Below are 21,107 nucleotides of genomic sequence, written 5' to 3'. Positions count from 1 at the left end.
TCGCAAGAATTTATGCAACAGATATTTGCGTGCCAGAAACGCTAAAGATTCATATGTCCGTTCATGCTTCAACCACCATTCCAGAGGACATGTATCCATGCTGATGATGGGTTCTGCTTGATAACGATCTAAAGCACTGCAGACTGATGCATGTTCATTTTCATCATCTGAGTCAGGTGCCACCTGCAGAAGGTTGATTTTCCTTTTTGTTGGTTCAGGTTCTGTAGTTTCCACATCAGATTGTTGCTCTTTTAAGACTTCTGAAAGCATGCTCCACACCTCATCCCGCTCAGATTTTAGAAGGCACTTCAGATTCTTAAACCTTGGGTCAAGTGCTGTAGTTATCTTTAGAAATTTCACACTGGTATCTTTGCATTTTATCGAATCTGCTGTGAAAGTGTTCTTAAAACGAACAACATATGCTGGGTCATCATCCGAGACTGCTATAACATGAAATGTATGGCAGAATGTGGGTAAAAAAGAGCAGGAGACATACAATTCTCCCCCAAGGAGTTCAGTCACTAAGTAATTGTAGCATTATTTTTTTAATGAGCATCATCAGCATGGAAGCATGTCCTCTGGAATGGTGGCCAAAGCATGAAGGGGCATATGAATGTTTAGCATATCTGGCACATAAACACCTTGCAATGCCAGCTACAAAAGTACCATGCAAATACGTGTTCCCACTTTCAAGTGATATTGTAAATAAGAAGGGGCCAGCATTATTTCCTGTAAATGTAAACAGACTTGTTTCTCTTAGTGATTGGCTGAACAAAAAGTAGGACTGGATGGACTTGTAGGCTGTAAAGATATACATAACTGAACTCAAAAACAAAGTCATGTAAAAAAATTTCTTTTTGAAGTTGCACTTTCACGGTAGATTGCACTACAGTACTTGTGGGAGGTGAATTGAAAAATACGATTTCTTTTATCATTTTTACAGTGCAAATATTTGTAATAAAAATATAAAGTGAGCACTGTACACCTTGTATTCTGTGTTGTAATTGAAACCGATATATTTAAAAATACAGAAAAACGTCCAAAATATTTAATAAATTTCAATTGGTATTCTACTGTTTGCGATTAAAACTGTGCTTAATCAGGATTACTTTTTTTGTGTTAATCATGTGAGTTAACTGTGATTAATTGACAGTCCTAGTAATAATTTGAAGAGGAAACCTCTCTGCAGCCTTCATATACCTTTGGTGTGAAGGGAAGATATATTTTGTGTGTGATTTCATGAATTGAGAAAGAGAAATATATTAGTTGTCTGCTATCACAGTTCTGTTCTTATTTTGGTCTCTGCCTTTCAAATTCACCTGGAAAAAGTACTGAGCTTCTACCCACCACGTCATTCTTACTCTTTTGCCCATGACGCCAGATACTATAGTGAGGGGCACATTGGATGTGCCTGAGAGATTTTCTTCCTCTGCAACAGTTAAAGGGACATTGACAACCTTTAAATCTAGTCATTTAAAAAAAAAGTGTTAAAAGTTGTTTCAGATACCTTGAGATCCCAAGTTTTCTGGTTTCAAAATCACATATTCTAATGTCTATAAGTATTTTTCTTGCCCCTGTTTTATCAAGGTACCACACAAACAACAATGAAACTAACTGTGCAAATGATGTCCATTCACAAATAAAACAAACTGGAAAAACTAAAGAAAATATATATTTTTTATAATCTCTTTTGATTGTGGTAATTTTAGGTCTTAGAATAATAGTAGGTAAACAATTTTCAAAGAGAAATCTGATTTTATGTTGTCTGTGTCCCTTCAACCTCTAGCTTGGACAGTCGGAGGCAATACTTTCTTGGAAGTGCTTGTTAGATGTTGCATTACAAAGCAGTTTAGAGTTGCACGAGAGTACTGGTAAACAACATAATCTTCCTCCTTGAAGTTCTCAGCTTTAAACTTGAGTTCATATGGAACCTGCCTTTTGTTTTTAAAATGGTTCACTGAAGCTGACAAAACTGGATAGATAATTTTCATTCCAAATAAATGTGGCATGTATTTCTTATGGAAAAATATCTAACACTCATTTAAATATATAATTTTTTTCTCTGTGTTGCAGTGAGAATAGATTTAGGGAATTTGTCTCCCTTTAATTAAAGTGACTTGTATAAATCTTTATCAAGCTCTAAATGCAACTGTTTTTATTTTTTATGCCAACCTTTGGAAATCCTCCTTCGTGCAAAGACAGAAGTATCTCTGGGGAGTTGGTTAATGAAATTCTGCTGGAGATGCACACAACTCATATTGTATTAAAATACATAATGTGCAGTATTTAATAACAATTAAAACATTTTAGGATGGCTCCATACATTCCATATCCTTCATTACATACACTAGTATTTCTTGATGTGTATACTTTCTCGTCAGACACATTTATTTAATAATGCTGTCTGTTGTTACTTACCATTATACTTTCAGGGCACATTCTACCCTCTGGGTACAGGAGAGTACAAATTGTGCCCCTTTGCATCTACAAGAGGTGATGCTGATTTATTCACTGCAAGATAGGGCCAAAGGCATCTCCCAGGGGGTTGCCAGAGAAAGGAACCTTTTTTTTTACAGATGTGACTCCATCCTGGTCAGCCTGTCCTTTCTCAGCCCAGTCCTGCTCATTTTATGGGGTGTGTTATTTGGCACTGAGCCTGTATGACCGTACCACATTCCTGGTGGACTTGCCATTGGTAGGTACGAGGACAACCCATGGAGTGACTTGGCCCTCACCTATTTAGGTGGTTAAAGAAGGGATAATGTAGTGCTGATTTACAATGGCACATTTATGTTGCTGTCTTTTTAACAATAGATTACATTGGCTTTCACAGCTCGTAGCCATATTTGATGAACAAGATCCACATCATGGTGGTGATGGCACCAGCGCTAGCTCGACGGGCACTCAAAGTCCAGAGATTTTTGGCAGTGAACTTGGCTCCAACTCTGTGTCAGCCTTTCAGCCTTATCAAGCAACAAGTGAAATTGAGGTCACACCTTCAGTTCTTCGTGCAAGTAAGTAAAAACTCTCATTGCCTCTGCACATTTCATCTTAATTTACGAGGATGCCAGCTTCTGTTATCCGTTACTGCTGTTGGGAATATGATTCATTATCTGTCCTGATCAAAAGCGGATTAAAGTTCAGAATCTGGGTAAATGTTTGGTGCATGCAAGCAAATAAACCTCTCCATTTTAATAAATTGGATATAGGCGGCTTTAAACAGCAATAAGCTCTTTTTGTCTCTCTCCAGTTTTAAATTGCATAAACACAGAAAATTACAGCAAAATCTCCAAGTGAAGTTGCTGTGTGTGTAGTTTCCAGTTTGCCAGTTTTGATTTATATAATGAAGATGAAAGGGGTAAAAAGGAACTATAAACAGCAGTAGGTGCACTCTCCCCCAAATCTGGGAATGCAGGTATGTTACTCTTACCACCCTTCAGCTGAAACACCTGGTGATGCATATAGTAAAATCCTCTTTTTATAAACCGTCGGAAAAGTCTTTTATTTTGTTTATTTCAAAACTGGGAGTGTTATGTGTTCAAGACTGTAAACTCAGTCAGGCAGGAACTACATTTATCTTTGTGTTTGTACAGCAATTAGCACAATGTGGTCATGATTCTACTGGGGTCTCTGTGCACTATTATATTATAAATAGTAAAAATTTGGGGGGGCTCTCCTTTTTTTGGGTGTTGGCTTAGTCTTAAGTTACAACACAAAAAAAATCAAAAAAACAAACAAAACAAAACAAAAAACTAGAAAGATGGTAATTAATATACCCTCCCCAGGAGCCACCAGCATTCTCTCCCCCCCCCCCATTTATTTATTTAATTTACATTCGTCCTCCTAATCTGTGTGCAGGGAAGATGTTGGGAATATTACTTAACTCAAAATAGTTTGCACAAGGGTTATACTTCATCTTACTTAGACATCTGATATATAATATAGAGATTCCCTTGTGGAAAACTCATGTAGAATTCAATATTAATAAAGCACATAGATTTCTGTAAAAATGGAATGGCTTTTTTTTAAAAGAAGAAATACCTTTTAAAAACTTTGTGTAAATCAACAGAGAATATTTTTCCATTGATTTTTTGAACTATCATGTAAAATTTTAAGCAAAATATAATTTTTTTCATAAAATTGATTTTAAAAAAGCCTCTAGAAAAGTTTGTTTTTTTCTATTAGGATTTTTTTCTAAAGGATTTATCTGTAAGAATTGTCTGTATCAAGTATGTGGGAATAACATTTTAAAGTAAGCTGCAGTCTCACTAGTTGGAATTGTGGTGCAGCTCTTTTAAAATACACCTTAAGCTTCTGTAAATAACCCAAAATAGCTTAGGGAAGGAGTATGGTCAAGTGGCTAAAGGAGAAATATGTGTACTTGTGTTTTACTCCCAGCTGTACTACTGACTGACTTTGCATTTATTCAATGGAAATATAGCATTGCCAAATGCACACCCCAGTTGTTGGCCTGAGCCCTGCAAGTAGCAGTGTCCTCTGGAGTTCCCAACTGTAGGCAAACATTAATGAATGTTTTCTGTGTTGATGCCCCCTTAGGGTGGGTGTATGGTGTGTTTTCAGGGGTGTGCTCAGGAATTTAAATTTGTCCTATTTTGGGGGGCACATGCCCCCCAGGAACTCACTGCCCCCCCCCCCCCACAACCAGCTTGGGAGGAGCTCACTGGCCCTGCTCCCCACCTGGTCTCAGGAGGAGCTCAATCTTCACTCCCTCTACCTGGACCCAGCCCCAGCAGGAGCTCGATCTTTCCTCTCTCAATCGGGCCCTGGGCCCAAGCTCGATCTTCCCTCCTTTCACCCTGACCCGGCAGGAACTCAGCCTTTCCTGCTTTGGTGGTCCTGGGTCAGAGAGGTTCTGTGCCTCTGACGACGACGTTCATGTCCCCCCATTGTGCACTCTGCTGTGTGTTGTTAGTATTCCAGGGCATCTACACAGTGATTATTGTATCAAGGCTACTGTGACACATTGGACAAGGCACTCCACTTCAGCTGATTATTCTATAAAATGTATATGATGATACACAAGTAGCTCACAAACATGTTGAAGGATACGCAGTGACTGTAAAGTGCTTTGAGATCCCATGATAAAAAGGTGCTAGACAAGGGCAAAGTATTATTATAACACTTATGAAATGTAGCATCTTGAAGTGCTTTTGTGAACGCATGCAAAAATAAAATGGGTGAAATATTTTGGCATAAATATGTTAATACCAATCAGAGATGTTCCTTTTACTCTTTAGAATGTATTTCTTTGTATGTTGGCAATGAGATGCATTTTGTGTTATAAAGAGTTCCAGCCCATGGCATAGAAGCCAATCCAATAACATTATCCGATATTAGACATACCTATTTCAAGTATTTTATTTGAATACATGTTGAAAATAGAAATAATATGCCTCTTGTATTTTCTTTTTAACTTGTGAAGGGAAGCATAGAATACAAATGGTATTTACAGGATTTAACATAATCATGTTCTTACTGTGTAACTTCTATTCAGTATATAAAACCCTTCTAGTTTTGTGGTAGATGCAGATCCTGATTATTACATGTTGACAAGGTCATATATCTATTAATTGGATTGGAGATGGGATACAAAATTGCTATAATTATTGTAATTTTCTAGTTAATTGCAGGGTTGGCAGTGAATATTTTACTTCTAACAGATGAAAAACAGTGTTCTGGCTGCAATTGTTTTATAGCATTTTCGACATTTTGTTTTACATCTCTGGGGCTTTTTTGCCCACAAGCTGGGCTGTGTTTCTCAGGGGTTCAGTTGCAAAGTGTTGCTGTCCCCATCTTCTACCGTTCACCTGGATGCAAGTGGTATATAGTGGTCTCTGTTCTGAGGCAGTGTCTACGCTGGGGATTAAGGGCCTGCTGAGATTTTCATCTCTTTGTTCTGGTTGCCATGTTACCCATTTTGTTTATAAGTCACACCACCAATCCTCCCTCAGAAAGGAAAAAAGGTGAGATGGATAAGGTCCAGCTGGACTGTCATCTTCCCCAGGCACAAACACATAACCATATACTGTGCACATATGGGGGTGGCTCAAATTGGATCTTTCCACCTAAATGTGAAAATGAGAATAATGCTGGGCAATACTGTGAAAGCATCAGCCATCCATAGAAGTGCTTACTACAGTTACATTTCTTATTCTAGCCCATTCTCCTTGTATTATTATTATTTATAGTAAGCTAAACTTCCTGTTGCTGTATTTCATCAGTTGTTGAGCTGGATTTTTTTATAACCATACACAACACAACATGTTTTGTATCTGCGTGTGCCTGTTTGCTTCTGAGAGGAGGTTGGAAGCTCACTGCAGAAGACTGTTAAAACAGACTGATGTTTATTCCCTGCTGAAATATAAACTGGAGGCGCAGGTGAAAATTGCCAAACCTAATGAGCAATTTGGCAGATAAGACAGGATGTCAGGCAGTGACAGTTCAGCAGCGGGTGCGCTGTCTGTGAACCAAGTTGTTTGCTTCACAGTACTGCATTTAAATACCATAAATAAATTCCCTTTTAAGCTACTTCCAATGTTGTTAGTCCTTTACTTTGTATTGTTCTCCTTTAAAATATTGTATTTATATTTTTAATTTATAATTATATTTACTTAAATAACCAACAGGTGTGAAAATGTGTTCCAAACTTCATTTTGAATATTTCAGTAGCTACAGTAGAGGGAATAATCCCCCCTGCACCATATTAGCTGTATTTGAAAATCAATATAGTGAAGGAAGTATTAAAATACAGTAGTAAAATGAAAGTAATCACATGGTTCATGACACTGCATTTTGTGTGCTATCATCTTTACAGTGAAACGTTTAGCAGTACATTGCACCCTTTTCAGCATGTTGTGCCTTAAATCCTCCTATATTCTAAAGAAGAAGTCTTTTTCACTCTGTACCTAAAATTTCTCACCTGATGCTTGGCTATTCTTAGTACTAGTCCATAAGACATGGTGGCATTCATTAAGATGACTGTGTGTGTCAGAAAACTCCCCCTTTTTTCAGTTTTCAGGAGGAGTTTTTGTGTATTCATATTGATGGTTTCTTAACCATTACAGACTGGCCACCTGCATGGAACATTGACCTGGTGAGCCAGTGAAATTTTAAAGAGCATGCACTTCCAGGGCCATTCCCTGTTGCCATTTTTTCCGCTCCACAAGAGCCTCAGTGGCTATGTCTACAGTGGAATTAAACACCAGCAGCTGGTCTGTGTCAGTAGGCTTGGGCTGTAAAATTGCAGTGTAGACCTTCGGGCTCAATCTGGAACCAGGGGTCTTGAGATCCTATGATGGGGGAGCCCCGCGAGCCCAAGTCAGCTGACGTGGATCAGCCATGAGTGTTTAACTGCAGTGTAGACATGCCTAGAGAGGACTCTGCCTTCCCAGGCCCTCTCATCCCCACACATCATTGAAACAATCGTCTTACCCTCAGATATTTTGTACATACTTATTTGAACTTTCTGCTCTTTAAGGTGGCTTCTTTTACCCATCCGAGTGTGTTCTTTTTCCCTATGCAATGTCAGCCAAGCTACCTTGTATACCGTGCAGGTCCATGCCACCTTCAGGGAACAACTCATAAGACTTCTTTCTTCTTCGAATGCTTGCTCATGTCCAGTCTATAGTAGGTGTGTGCGCTCGCCACATGCATTGGTGCCGGACGTTGTCCCCTTAGCAGTATCCATAAGGGACCGACTTTGGTGCCCTCTGGAGTGGCGCCCGCATGGTGCAGTATAAGGGGCGCTGCTGGCTCCCCCCGACCCTCAGTTCCTTCTTGCCGCCAGTGACGGTGCTGGAACATCTGCTGCTTCAGCTAGTGTTGTTTCGTTCTCTGTTCTTGCAAACTTTGAAAATGTGTAAAATAGTTATATATAATGAGTAGTTTCTCAGTTAAACCCTTAGTAGTAGTTCTCAACTCTTTGTTAGTCCCGAACGGGACTCAGCTGGGGGACGGGGCATGCCCCAGTCCCCAGGCTTTAAGCCCTGCGATCACTGCAAACTACCTATGGCCATCAGCGAGCCGCATGCCAGCTGCCTAAGGTGCTTAGGTGAGGGGCACATAAGTGACAAGTGCTGTATCTGCAAGTCCTTTAAACATAGGACGAAGAAGGAGCGCGATATCCATCTAAGAGTGCTACTAATGGAGTCGGCACTCACTCAGGCCCTGGAGCAGCAGTCTGATTCCGCACCAAGCACCATGGCCTCCACGCTCAGTGCTCCCCTGGCGTCATCAACGAGCCGGCACTGGTGTCCCTCCACGACTCCAGTCATGAAGCTGAAGAAGAATGTTAAGGGATGATCTCATACCTCCCGTAAGGGAAAGGAGAGGGCTGGGGGCAAGCCCACGACCTGTGCTGGGCAGCTCAACTCCCCCTTCAGGAAGTCAGGCCCCAGATAAAGTCTAGCGGTGCAGCCCATCTTGTACTTGCCTGCAACTCCAGATAGCGGTGCAGGCCCCAGCCAGCTTCAGGTGCAGTTGATGCCCGAAGCCATTCAAGCAGCTCAGGAGATCCTGGTGCTCCCAGTGCTGCCCACACCGGCTCCAGCGGTATCTCAGTCTTGGGGGGGAAAACCTTCTCTGAGACCTATGCGTGTGTCCCCGCCTCAGTGGTACCATTCCCCATCGAGAGAGACGTCTTGCCATCGCTTGCCCACGCGAAGCTGTCATGCCTCGGGACTAGAGAGATAGGCTCATTGGAGCCCCCTTCGGTCTCCCCAGGGTGGCCCTACCCCTTCATGAAGGGGTTTCCAAAATCACTGATGCCCTGTGGCAGACCCCCTCTTCCTTGGCCCTTATCTCTGAGTGCCGAATGCAAGTACTTTATGCCAACAAGGGGCATGAATACTTATACTACCACCCAGTACCGAGAGTATTTACTGAGTGCATATCGGTGGATGTGGCTTACCTCAGATGCCCGGGTATCCAGATCTACCCGTACCTCGATTACTGGCTCATCAAGGGCAGACTGCATCTGCTGGATCACATGGCAGCATGCACTTGCCAGGTGAGGCTCTGGATGCAGTCCCTGCAACAATGACTGTGGATGGTCTATTCCCAGTCCCAAGACCCCTTGGAAAAGATGGTTACCATTCTCCAGGCAATACTTACCTTGCTGCAATGGTGGACCAACCGCAGGACAGTCCTGGAAGGGGTTCCTTTCGACAGCCTCCGTCACTCCATCGGAGCTTATGTCGGACACCTAGGAGCTTGGCTGGTGTGCGCATCTCAGCAACCTCCAGACACATGGGGATGTGGTCCCCGGACGAGGTGAAGTTGTACATAAACGTCAAAGAGCTCCGAGCAGTCCAGCTGGCGTGTGGAGTCTTCCTGCCCCACCTGTCGGGCAAGGTTGTATGAGTCCTGATGGACCACATCAGCTGTGGTGTTCTACATCAGCAAGCAAGGGGGAGTGCACTTGTTGGCTCTCTGCCAAGAGGCACTCCATCTATGGGACTTCTTCATCAGCCACGAGATCCACCTGGAAGCTTGTCACCTTCCTGGCATCAGTTACTGTGTTTAGGGATTGAAGGCACTGCAGCATATTAGTTCTAGTCGTATTCTATCAAGTCTTACCTTTTTGTCGCTGCTTCAGATGGGATTGTGATTCTGGCACTCTTTCCCACATGTTAATCTATGCTGCTGTTTTGAAATTTTAAAAAATTCCTCACTTCCATTTTTTGCCCATTTTGACTGTTTCCTCTTTTCTCCATACCAGAGATGTCTAAAATCAATTGAACTCTTCATCAGGGTGCTTTTGAGCAGTGCTGTAGATGTCATTCCCCTAGAGGCCGGCAAAGTGGAGAGATGTGGGATGGGAGTTGTTGTTCATGGCAGCCATCCTTGCTCTCTCAACAAGGGATAGTCCAAGGCAGCTATCAAATTGGGTCTCAAAAACTGCTGGGCTTTCCCTGAGGTGTGGAGTTGACCCCCTATGATGCAGTTGGATAACTTACACTATTTTCATGTATCTTTCCAAAGAATAAGAGTGGGAGAATATCATTAAGCTGTGTATTAAAAGCAATAAATAATCATAGAAATAGGTCACTTGGTTCAACAAACCGTACACATGCTCTGCTGAAAAAAACCCAGTTTTTCTTTAAATGGGAAATAAGTATTCCCTTCCATTTTCCTCTTCCATTCAAGCTGTCTGGATGCTTAATTCATTAATACATGTCATGGAAACACCTATATTGTGGATTGTTTTGTCAACAAGAGAGCCTGGCAGATAAAATTCTTCCTTCTCTTTTTGCTGCACTAGATACAAATCTCTTATTTACTTCTCTGGAGTGTGTTTATTTTTTCATTTCCTTTTCAGTATCAGAAATTGCTTTGCACTTCCATTTTTGTTTTCTTTTCTCTGAATCCCCTACACTGTTGGAGATTGGCTTTGTATCTAGAAATCACATCAGTTCCAAATAGTGAAGGATTAAGGAAGCAACCCACAAGGAAATGGGTGGGGGGGATGGATGGGTTTGGAAAAGAAAGGTCCCAGCACTGTCATAGCCTTTCTGTAGCTTTGGTCAGGTACACACCCAATTTGAACTTTAAGATTAAAATTAAATCAAGATGACAGTTCCTTCTATATTAATAATGAAATACAACGATGGACCAGATCCATACCATTGAAGTCAATAGGGTATTCTTCTATTGACTTCAATGAGATTTGGATCAGGTCCTATATGTGTAGACCTAAATATTTCAAATATATTTATATTTAGCCCTCCGTGCTCAGAAACAGTCATTGCAGTAAGTGTGAGGGCAGTGAAAGTGAGCTCGTAAAGAGTGATGTGGAGGGGGTGCTCAGATGTCCTTCATTCTGCTGCAAGAACTAAAAATCCCCCAAGTGTTACCTGAGCATCGCTCTCAGCCTTCTGTACCTGCCAGGATCCAAGATGAGATTTTCTTTTACCACACTGGATGTTGTTGTAAACACCTGTAGCTCTTGGCAGCTAAGTAGGAGCTGTTGCTCAGATTTTACTTTTCCGGGGGGAAGGGTCAGCAGAGCCCCTGGGATTCTCCATTGTCAGCTTTGAGTGCCCCAGCCTTCAGGCCTGCTCATCACAGCTGTCGCTCCAGCTGACTCTGGATGTGAGATTCAACAAGAGCGATGCTGACTAGCTCTGTAAAATCATTTAAAATCACTACAAGGTGCTTCTTTCTTGCACGGCACTCCTCCCAGTCTTTATCAAGTTAGGAAGTTCAGGACCATAATGTACATTCCTTGTGTTGCAATTTAACGCAGTGCTGGCCTAATGTTAAGTTGGTCTCTGTTTCAGATTGCCAGAACTCCCATGTACACACCCAATTTGAACTTTAAGATTAAAATTAAATTTTTCGAGTGATTGTTCATGCTCATTCCAATGTAGGGTGTGTACTTGCCCCGAGCTCTGCTAGTGTAAAATTTTTCCCTTAGTGGTATCTGCCGGATCAGTTCTGGTGCCGTCTGGAGTCACACTCTCATAGTGCTGGTATAAAGGCCCCTGCCGCCCTATGGCCCCCTCAGTTCCTTCTTACTACCTGTGGTGGTGTTGGAACCACGACTTGTTCTTGCTTCTGCAAGTACTCCTCAGTGGACTTCTCTCTCTCTCTCTCTCTCTCTCTGTCTGTCTCTCTCTCTGTCTCTCTCTGTCTTGATTTAACTTTAATCTTAAAGTTTAAATTGGGTGTGTACCTGATCAAAGCTGCAGAAAGGCTATGACAGTGCTGGCACCTTCCTTTTCCAAATCCATCCTTCTCAACACCCTCTTCCTGATTGGTTGCTTCCTTAAATTGATTGAACTTAATAGTTAAGTTTCAGTTATTAGTTAGAGAACCCTGCTAACCTCCTTGATAAGGAGTGCCCCAGCTTTGCTTCAGGACACCTGGTGCTGTGCCTCATCTCCGGCATCGAGGCGAGACACTTTGACTGCGTCTAAGGAACCTTGGCTCTGTCAAACATCCCTGGTGCCGAAGAAAGATGCATTGGTGGGAGATTGTGGGCACCATTCACCATTGCCGGTGCCTAGGAAATAATAAAGGAAGACCGACACAGGGCGATCGCCAACACCGAGGTCAGCAGGATAGAGGGACACTGCCAGGGTGCGACCCACGTCAGTCTACCGTGTGGCACTGATAACCAGAGCTGTTGAGTCCAATGCCGATAGACTTGCTGCCTCAAGAGAGGCATTGTAGCCCCACGACTCTACTGGTACTGTCAATGCTAGAGTCATTCGTGGCAGCGAGGGACTTACTCATGCTACCAGTACCCACATCCCCAGCCATACAGGAGCTGTCAGTTGCAGCACTAACGAGGAAGTCTTCTGCAGGCTCGAGGCCTCTGATAGTTTTGAAGGAGAAACCAGCCATGATGGTACAGGCCCGGTCCCCTCCCTCCCAGCACTGCTCACTGGCATCGGTTGACACTGCTTCATCCTGGTCTCCAGCAGGATCCTCAGAGGAGTAGTCTTGCATCTTGTGGAGGAGCTGGCCTTGCCATTCCAGCAGGCACTATCCCCCTATGGATCCAAGCCAAGAGATCCCACCTGCAGCATGACCACCAGGGCAGTGGCAGTTCCCTGTGCAAATGCTTTTCTGAAACACCTGGGTATTTCCAGCACAGACAGGTTCCCATTCTAGGAGGTCATATTCAGTGGCTTCAAACCCCACACCGCATCCATCACCAGAACATGATTCAGCCTCCATACTGAGGCCAGTGCTGTGTACCAGGAGTTGGCATCACGGGACCCAGCCAGTACCAGAGGTGAAGAGTAGGGCCTGATGCTGGTCCAGACGTCATCCTCCTCTTCCCTAGATGAGGCGGTTGCGGGAACTGATAGTACACCTCTGCAGGAGGATTGTAAGGCACATCAAGAGCTCTTAAGGAGGGTAGCTCAGAACCTGGGTATCCAGGTGGAGGAAATTAGAGAGTCCTCCCACTCTGTTGTGAAAATCTTGGAAGTAACAGGCCCTGCAAGAGTGGCTTTGACCCTGAATGATGCCATTATGGACCCCATCAGGGCATTGTGGCAGACCCCGGCATCCTTTCAGCTGACAGCAAAAAAGACTGAAAGAAAATACTTTGTCCTGACAAAGGGATTAAAGTTCCTGTACACTCACCCACCGCCAGGCTCATTGGTTGTGTTGGCAGCCTACAAGTGAAAAAGGCAGGGCTAACAGGGACTAACACCAAAAAGTTAGACCTTTTTGGGAAGAAGGTCTGTTCGACAGGAGGTCTCCAGCTCATGCTCACCAATGAGCAGGCGCTCCTGATCAGGTACGATTTCAACTCCTGGGACTCTCTGCCACATTTAAGTCCTTGGGCCTTCATAGAATCATAGAATATCAGGGTTGGAAGGGACCTCAGGAGGTCATCTAGTCCAACCCCCTGCTCAAAAGCAGGACCAATCCCCAATTAAGTCATCCCAGCCAGGGCTTTGTCAAGCCTGACCTTAAAAACTTCTAAGGAAGGAGATTCCACCACCTCCCTAGGCAACGCATTCCAGTGTTTCACTACCCTCCCAGTGAAAAAGTTTTTCCTAATATCCAACCTAAACCTCCCCCACTGCAACTTTGAGACCATTACTCCTTGTCCTGTCCTCTTCTACCACTGAGAATAGTCTAGAACCATCCTCTCTGGAACTACCTCTCAGGTAGTTGCAAGCAGCTATCAGATCCCCCCTCATTCTTCTCTTCTGCAGACTAAACAATCCCAGTTCCCTCAGCCTCTCCTCATAAGTCATGTGTTCCAGATCCCTAATAATTTTTGTTGCCCTTCGCTGGACTCTTTCCAATTTATCCACATCCTTCTTGTAGTGTGGGGCCCAAAACTGGACACAGTACTCCAGATGAGGCCTCACCAGTGTCGAATAGAGGGGGACGATCACGTCCCTCGATCTGCTCGCTATGCCCCTACTTATACATCCCAAAATGCCATTGGCCTTCTTGGCAACAAGGGCACACTGCTGACTCATATCCAGCTTCTCTTCCATTGTCATCCGTAGGTCCTTTTCCGCAGAACTGCTGCCTAGCCATTCGGTCCCTAGTCTGTAGCGGTGCATTGGGTTCTTCCATCCTAAGTGCAGGACCCTGCACTTATCCTTCTTGAACCTCATCAGATTTCTTTTGGCCCAATCCTCCAATTTGTCTAGGTCCCTCTGTATCCTATCCCTGCCCCAGCGTATCTACCACTCCTCCCAGTTTAGTATCATCCGCAAATTTGCTGAGAGTGCAATCCACACCATCCTCCAGATCATTTATGAAGATATTGAACAAAACCGGCCCCAAGACCGACCCCTGGGCCACTCCACTTGACACCGGCTGCCAACTAGACATGGAGCCATTGATCACTATCCGTTGAGCCCGACAATCTAGCCAACTTTCTACCCACTTTATAGTGCATTCCTCCAGCCCGTACTTCTTTAACTTGCTGACAAGAATACTGTGGGAGACCGTGTCAAAAGCTTTGCTAAAGTCAAGAAACAATACATCCACTGCTTCCCTTCATCCACAGAACCAGTAATCTCATCATAGAAGGCGATTAGATTAGTCAGGCATGACCTTCCCTTGGTGAATCTGGCCCCTGTGAGGAAGCATTATAGGCCACAGTCAATGGCTCACTTCTTCCCCCCACCTGCTCGACAGGGCTATAGCAGGAGGAGGAGCAGGGGCCACAGTTGTCACCTGCGTCTACACCCCCCAGACACTCGGCAGGGTCAAAGCAGGCTTTGAGGTGGGATGCTAGGGGACAATGTGCCTGGACAGTTTGTGGATCCAAATTCCCCAGGTTTTGTGGACCTGTTATCCCATTTCTATCGGGCATGGGTCCATATCACCTCAGACCAATGGGTGCTATGCATGATAGCGCTAGGATATATCCTTCATTTTTGTAGTTTAGGGACTCTTCTCATGAGCAGGTTCTAGCCCAAGAGGTGTAGTTACTCCTAAAGGTGTGGGAGCAGTGGAGGAGGTTCCAACAGAGATAAGGGGGCCAGAGTTTATACTGCCGCTACTTCTTAATCCTGAAAGCCAGTGGTGGTCTCAGACCCATTCTGGACCTGCGAAACCTCAACAGATTCATGAAAAAGCTGACATTCTGCATGGTCTCCTTGGTCTCCAGGGGACGAGTACGTTGCCTTCAACTTAAAGGATGCTTATTGCCATCTTCCAGGGGCACAAAAGTTTCCTCAAATTTGTCGTGAACCATGTGCACTACCATTTTATGGTGCTCCCGTTTGGTTTCTTGGTGGACCCTTGGAAGTTCATGAAGTGCATGGCAGTCATTGCATGCTTCCTGAGGAGACAAGGGGTTCTGGTTTAGCAGTACCTTGACGACTGGCTGGTCAGAGGTCAGTCCAGACTTCAAGTAGAGGCAGATGTGGGACTAATACAGTCGACCTTCCAGGACTTAGGTCTGCTCATAAATGTGCAGATATCCACCTTCTTCCCAGTAGAGGATAGAATTCATTGGAGCAATTCTGGCCTCAGTACAGGCCAGAGTTCTCCCAGAAGCATGTTTCCAAGCAATAAAAAAGCTTATAGAAAGACCCAGGAATCACCCTGTCACCACAGGAAGAAATTGCTTACTGCTCCTGGGCTACATGGCATCTTGTTCCTTTGTGGTTCAGCATGTGACACTTCATCTCAGACCCCTCCAGGCATGGCTGGCATCGGTATATTCACCATGCCAACATAATCTAGCCTCGGTCATTACAGTTCCCTTGTTGGTGATTACTTCCCTCGAATGGTGGCTAAACCCATCAGTGGTGTGCCCGGGAGTACCTTTCTCAAGGTTCCAACCATCAGTGTCTCTCGTTACAAATGCATTGGCGATGGGATGGGGACCTCACTTAGGGTCCCTCAGAAATCAGGGCCTCTGGTCTCCAGAAGAGCTCTCGTCACATCAGTGTCAGAGAGCTCAGGGTAGTTCATCTGGCTTGCCAGGCGTTCCAACCACATGTAGCGGATAGGAGTGTTAGACCTGTGCCAGGAGGGACTTGGCTTATGGGAATTTTGCATAGTCCACTCAATTCACCTCAAGGCCTTCTATCTGCTGGGTTTTCAGAACGAACTAGCAAATCAGCTCAGCAGGGTCTTCTCCAACAAGCGTGAGTGGTCCATTCACCCAGAGGTCCTACAAGTCATCTTCCAGAAGTGGGGAACTCCGCAAATAGATCTGTTTGCAATGAAGCACATCAGAAAGCGTCTCAAATTCTGCTTTTTCCTGGGCGACAGCCCAGGACCTCTGACAGATACCTGCCTTTTGCCCTGGACGTGTCATCTTTTCTATGCATTTCTACCCATTCCTCTCATACACAAGGTCTTGCTCAAGATCAGACAGGACAGACTGCAAGTCATCGTAATAGCCCCGACCTGGCCAACACAGCACTGGTTCACTACCTCATCAACCTGTCAGTGGAAACACCAATCCAGTTACCTCAGGTTCCAGACATGATATCCCAGGACCACGGTTGCTTGTGTCACCCAAACCTAGAGTTCCTTCATCTCATGGCCTGGAAGCTCCATGGCAGAATCCCTCGGAGCTAACATGCTCCAGACCGGTTCAAGAAGTTCTGTTAGGGAGCAGAAAGCCGTCCACTTGAGCTACGTACCTGGCAAAGTGGAAAAAGGTTCTCAATTTGGTCGGCACAGAAAGGTGTCCTGCCCACGCAGTCGTCAGTGTCATTCATTCTCAACTACTTACTACAGCTGAACCAGTAAGGACGATCAGTGTCATCAATTAGTCCACCTGGCAGCAGTCTTGGCATTTCACCTGTGGGTAAACAGCCAGTCCATCTTTGCAAACTCGATATGTAGTTGTTTTTTTCAAGGGACTCGACATACTGTGCCCCCAGGTATGACAACCCAAACTGGGATCTCAACCTGGTATTGTTGAGGCTCATAAGACCCATATTCGAGCCCTTGGCAACATGTTCTCTGCTCTCTTGTCCTGAGAGTTGATCTTTCTGGTGGCCATTACTTTGGCAGAAGGGTCTTGGAGATTATGGTTCTTTGCTTCAAAACCCCCATACACGGTATTTTTCAAAGATAAGATCAAGCTGCGTCCTCACTCAGCCTTCCTCCTGAAGATGGTGTCATAATTCCATAGTAACCAGGACATATTCCTTTTGGTATTCTATGTGAAACCTCATGCCAATAAACAGGAGCAGAGACTTCACTTGCTAGATGTCAGGCATGCACTTGCCTTCCACATAGAAAGGACTAAATCATTTTGAAAAACTACTCAACAGACAGGATGAAGGGTCTTCTGGTGTCAGCCCAAAGAATTTCATCATGGATAACTTCCTGTATCTGCACATGCTACAATCTGTGAAGGTCCCTGCTCTGGTCCTGATGGCACATTCTACAAGGGCACAAGCATCTATAGCTGCATTCATGGCACAGGTCCCTCTGTCCAGGACATCTGGAGAGCAGCAGTGTGATGTTTGGCTCACTATGCTATTGCTCAGCAGGCTAGAGATGATGCTGGATTTGTCAGAGCCATGCTACAGTCTGCTTGTCAATGAACTCCAAATCCTCCCCCTACATCTGCTTGGGAGTCAATTATATTGGAACGGACATGAGCAAGCACTTGAAGAAGAAAAAACAGTTACCAATATTCCATTAATTGTTCTTAGAGATGTGTTGCTCATGTCCATTCCAACCCCCACTGCACCCCTATGTCAGAGTTAGCTCGCAAGAAGGAATGTAGGGGGCGTTGGGTCAGCAGGGGTCTTCATACCGGTGCTATGAGAGCGCGACTCCAGGGGGCACCAAAGCTGACCCACTGGATATCACTGAGGGAAAAACTTTCTGGCAGTGGTGCTCGGGGGGAGCACATTCCTACATTGGAATGGACATAAACAACACATCTCGAAAAGCAACAGTTATGAAAGGTTAGTAACTTTTTTCTGCTATTAATTTTGCTATTAATCTCAGGACACTTTTGTAAAAACAAATGGGTTTTAAACTGCTTATGATCCTAAATTAACCTTTAATATCTTGCACCTTCTCAGTTTATCATCAAGGAAAATACTGCAGCTTTCAACATGGTAAGAAAACCTGGAAGCAATAAACTTAAGTATTTTAGAATTTATTGAATTCTAGAAAGGAAACCTTTTGTAATTATGGGATTTTCAAGGTTTTATTCCATAGGGGAGAGGATGAAATTTTTTCCCCTTGAGTATGGGTAAATGGGACAAAATACAACATGGTTTTACAAAAGGTAGATCATGCCAAACCAACCTGATCTCCTTCTTTGAGAAAGTAACAGATTTTTTTAGACAAAGGAAATGAAGTGGATCTAATTTACCTAGATTTCAGTAAGGCGTTTGATACCGTACCACATGGGGAATTATTAGTTAAATTGGATAAGATGGGGATCAATAGAAAAATTCAAAGGTGGATAAGGAATTGGTTAAAGGGGAGACTACAACGGGTCCTACTGAAAGGTGAACTGTCAGGCTGGAGGGAGGTTACCAGTAGAGTTCCTCAAGGATCGGTTTTGGGACCAATCTTATTTAATCTTTTTATTACTGACCTCGGCACAAAAAGTGGGAGTGTGCTAATAAAGTTCGTAGATGATTCAAAGCTGGGAGGTATTGCCAATTTAGAGAAGGACAGGGATATCATACAGGAGGATCTGGATGACCTTGTAAACTGGAGTAATAGTAATAGGATGAAATTTAATAGTGAGAAGTGTAAGGTCATGCATTTAGGGATTAATAGCAAGAATTTTAGTTATAAGCTAGGGATGCATCAATTAGAAGTAATGGAGGAGGAAAAGGACCTTGGAGTATTGGTTGATCATAGGATGACTATGAGCTGCCAATGTGATATCGCTGTGAAAAAAGCTAATGTGGTCTTGGGATGCATCAGGAGAGGTATTTCCAGTAGGATAAGGAGGTTTTAGTACTGTTATACAAGGCACTGGTGAGACCTCACCTGGAATACTGTCTGCAGTTCTGGTCTCCCATGTTTAAGAAGGATGAATTCAAATTGGAACAGGTACAGAGAAGGGCTACTAGGATGATCCGAGGAATGGAAAACGTGTCTTGTGAAAGGAGACTCAAGGAGCTTGGCTTGTTTAGCCTAACTAAAAGAAGGTTGAGGGGAGATATGATTGCTCTCTATAAATATATCCAAGGGATAAATGCTGGAGAGGGAGAGGAATTATTTAAGTTCAGTATCAGTGTGGACACAAGAACAAATGGATATAAACTGGCCACCAGGAAATTTAGACTAGAAATTAGACGAAGGTTTCTAACCATCAGAGGAGTGAAGTTTTGGAATAGCCTTCCAAGGGAAGCAGTGGGGACAAAAGATCTATCTGGCTTTAAGATTAAACTCGATAAGTTTATGGAGGAGATGGTATGATGGGATAACATGGTTTTGGTAATTAAATATTCATGGTAAATAGGCCCAATGGCCTGTGATGGGATATTAGATGGGGTGGGATCTGAGTTACCCAGGAAAGAATTTTCTGTAGTATCTGGCTGATGAATCTTGCCCATATGCTCAGGGTTTAGCTGATCATCATCATTTGGGGTCGGGAAGGAATTTTCGTCCAGGGCAGATTGGAAGAGGCCCTGGAGGTTTTTCGCCTTCCTCTGTAGCATGGGGCACGGGTCACTTGCTGGAGGATTCTCTGCTGCTTGAAGTCTTTAAACTACGATTTGAGGACTTCAATAGCACAGATATAGGTGTGAGGTTTTTTGCAGGAGTGGTGGGTGAAATTCTGTGGCCTGCATTGTGCAGGAGGTCAGACTAGATGATCATAATGGTCCCTTCTGACCTAAATATCTATGAATCTATGGGGAAAGGCTTTCTAAAACAGGTTATTAGAAACATCTTACAACTTTTTGAAAGAATCTCTCAGCTTTTGGATCTCAGTTCAAAAGATGCCTTTTGTTTATATTTTCAGAAATACCAACAATTCAATAAACAAAAAATTACAATAAGGGAGTGAACATGGTAGTATTACAGATAATTGGTATGGAATAGAGTGGGCCATGGAGAACCACAAAGATGATTTAGATGCATAAGTACAGAATTTCAATTGTTTATGCAGGCCAAGGTTAATATTAAAGGAGGTTTGGTGGCTGAACTGGACATGTGAAATAGATTTAACCACCAGCTTGACTGTTTTTTTTTTTTTTAAATCTAATACTGAAATTTATGATAGCTATATTTCATAAGCATCAACAAAGTACTTCTATACTTGTATGCATTGGTATCCACCTGTCTTTAGCTGAAAAATTGGCTTTTACTGGAGGGATTATATTTTTGATATCCTTTATCTAGTCAGACTTGAAGGAGGGATGTACTGGATTTCCACTGCAGAGTAGCTATGCAAATACAGTACCATTCAGATAAGTGTAACACTATTATGAGAAACCTATATGCTTGTTGAAAGATGCTGTCATCATGCTAGAAAAAGGAAGCATAATAACTTTCTCAGAGAATTTCCTGATCGGTTCCTCCATTTTATGCTTTTCCACTGTAAGAGAACCGGGTTGCACAGCGAAGTTAAAAATAATTAACTTTAAAACAAATAGGAAATGCATTAAACCATCCTGTGAAATTTACTGCCTAGGAGGTCACAGAGTCAAATACCGCAGGTAGGTGTTAAAAGGAGTTGGATACAATTTATGACCAATAGTAACATTTGCAGTTACATACGTGAAATGGGATAATTAAATGCCATGCTTCAAATTATCCTGTAATATACATAGGTATGAGGATAGAATTTCCCACCAATCTACAATTGTGGTCAATTGACAAGTTGCATTAGGTTTTTGCCTTCCTCTGATGAGTTAAGCATTGACCTAAGATGGGGATAGGATGTGATCTACTCACAGACAATTTTCAAACATCATAAGATGCAAAATTTGTTAAATGTATTGGTTATGAATTATTCTCTCCGCTCTAAAATTGGGGCGTCTTCTATTTGATACAAAAAAGATTGACAGCTAGGAGACTAAAACAAATGAAATGGGCAGAGGGGATTGCATGCTTGTTTACAAGCATATTATCATTGCTTAACAAATAATGCTCTCTGCTTATCCTCCTCAGGTCGGAAAATCATTTCTCTTTAAATTGTCATTATG

At 43.4% G+C, this 21,107-nt stretch overlaps 1 protein-coding gene across 14 annotated transcripts in view; it reads left to right on the top strand.

Moving 5' to 3' along the window:
• PARD3 (par-3 family cell polarity regulator) overlaps positions 1-21,107 on the top strand; it is a 650,009-nt gene that overhangs the window by 231,509 nt on the left and 397,393 nt on the right. For 13 of the 14 annotated variants that reach the window (XR_012157609.1, XM_073334436.1, XM_073334432.1 and 10 more), the window contains exon 3: positions 2,834-3,014. The exons of the other annotated variant lie outside the window; for it this stretch is intronic. Coding sequence is in view for 12 of the 13 variants with exons in the window: in XM_073334436.1 (XP_073190537.1) it covers positions 2,834-3,014 (181 nt within the window). In the remaining variant the exon portion in view is untranslated. The remainder of the gene's footprint in view (positions 1-2,833; positions 3,015-21,107) is intronic. 14 annotated transcript variants of the gene reach the window in all.

Source organism: Lepidochelys kempii, chromosome 2 (genome assembly GCF_965140265.1).
Source record: "Lepidochelys kempii isolate rLepKem1 chromosome 2, rLepKem1.hap2, whole genome shotgun sequence".
NCBI lineage: Eukaryota > Metazoa > Chordata > Testudines > Cheloniidae > Lepidochelys > Lepidochelys kempii.
Note: the sequence above shows the minus strand (reverse complement) of the source record. Positions and strands in the feature narration are given on the sequence as shown.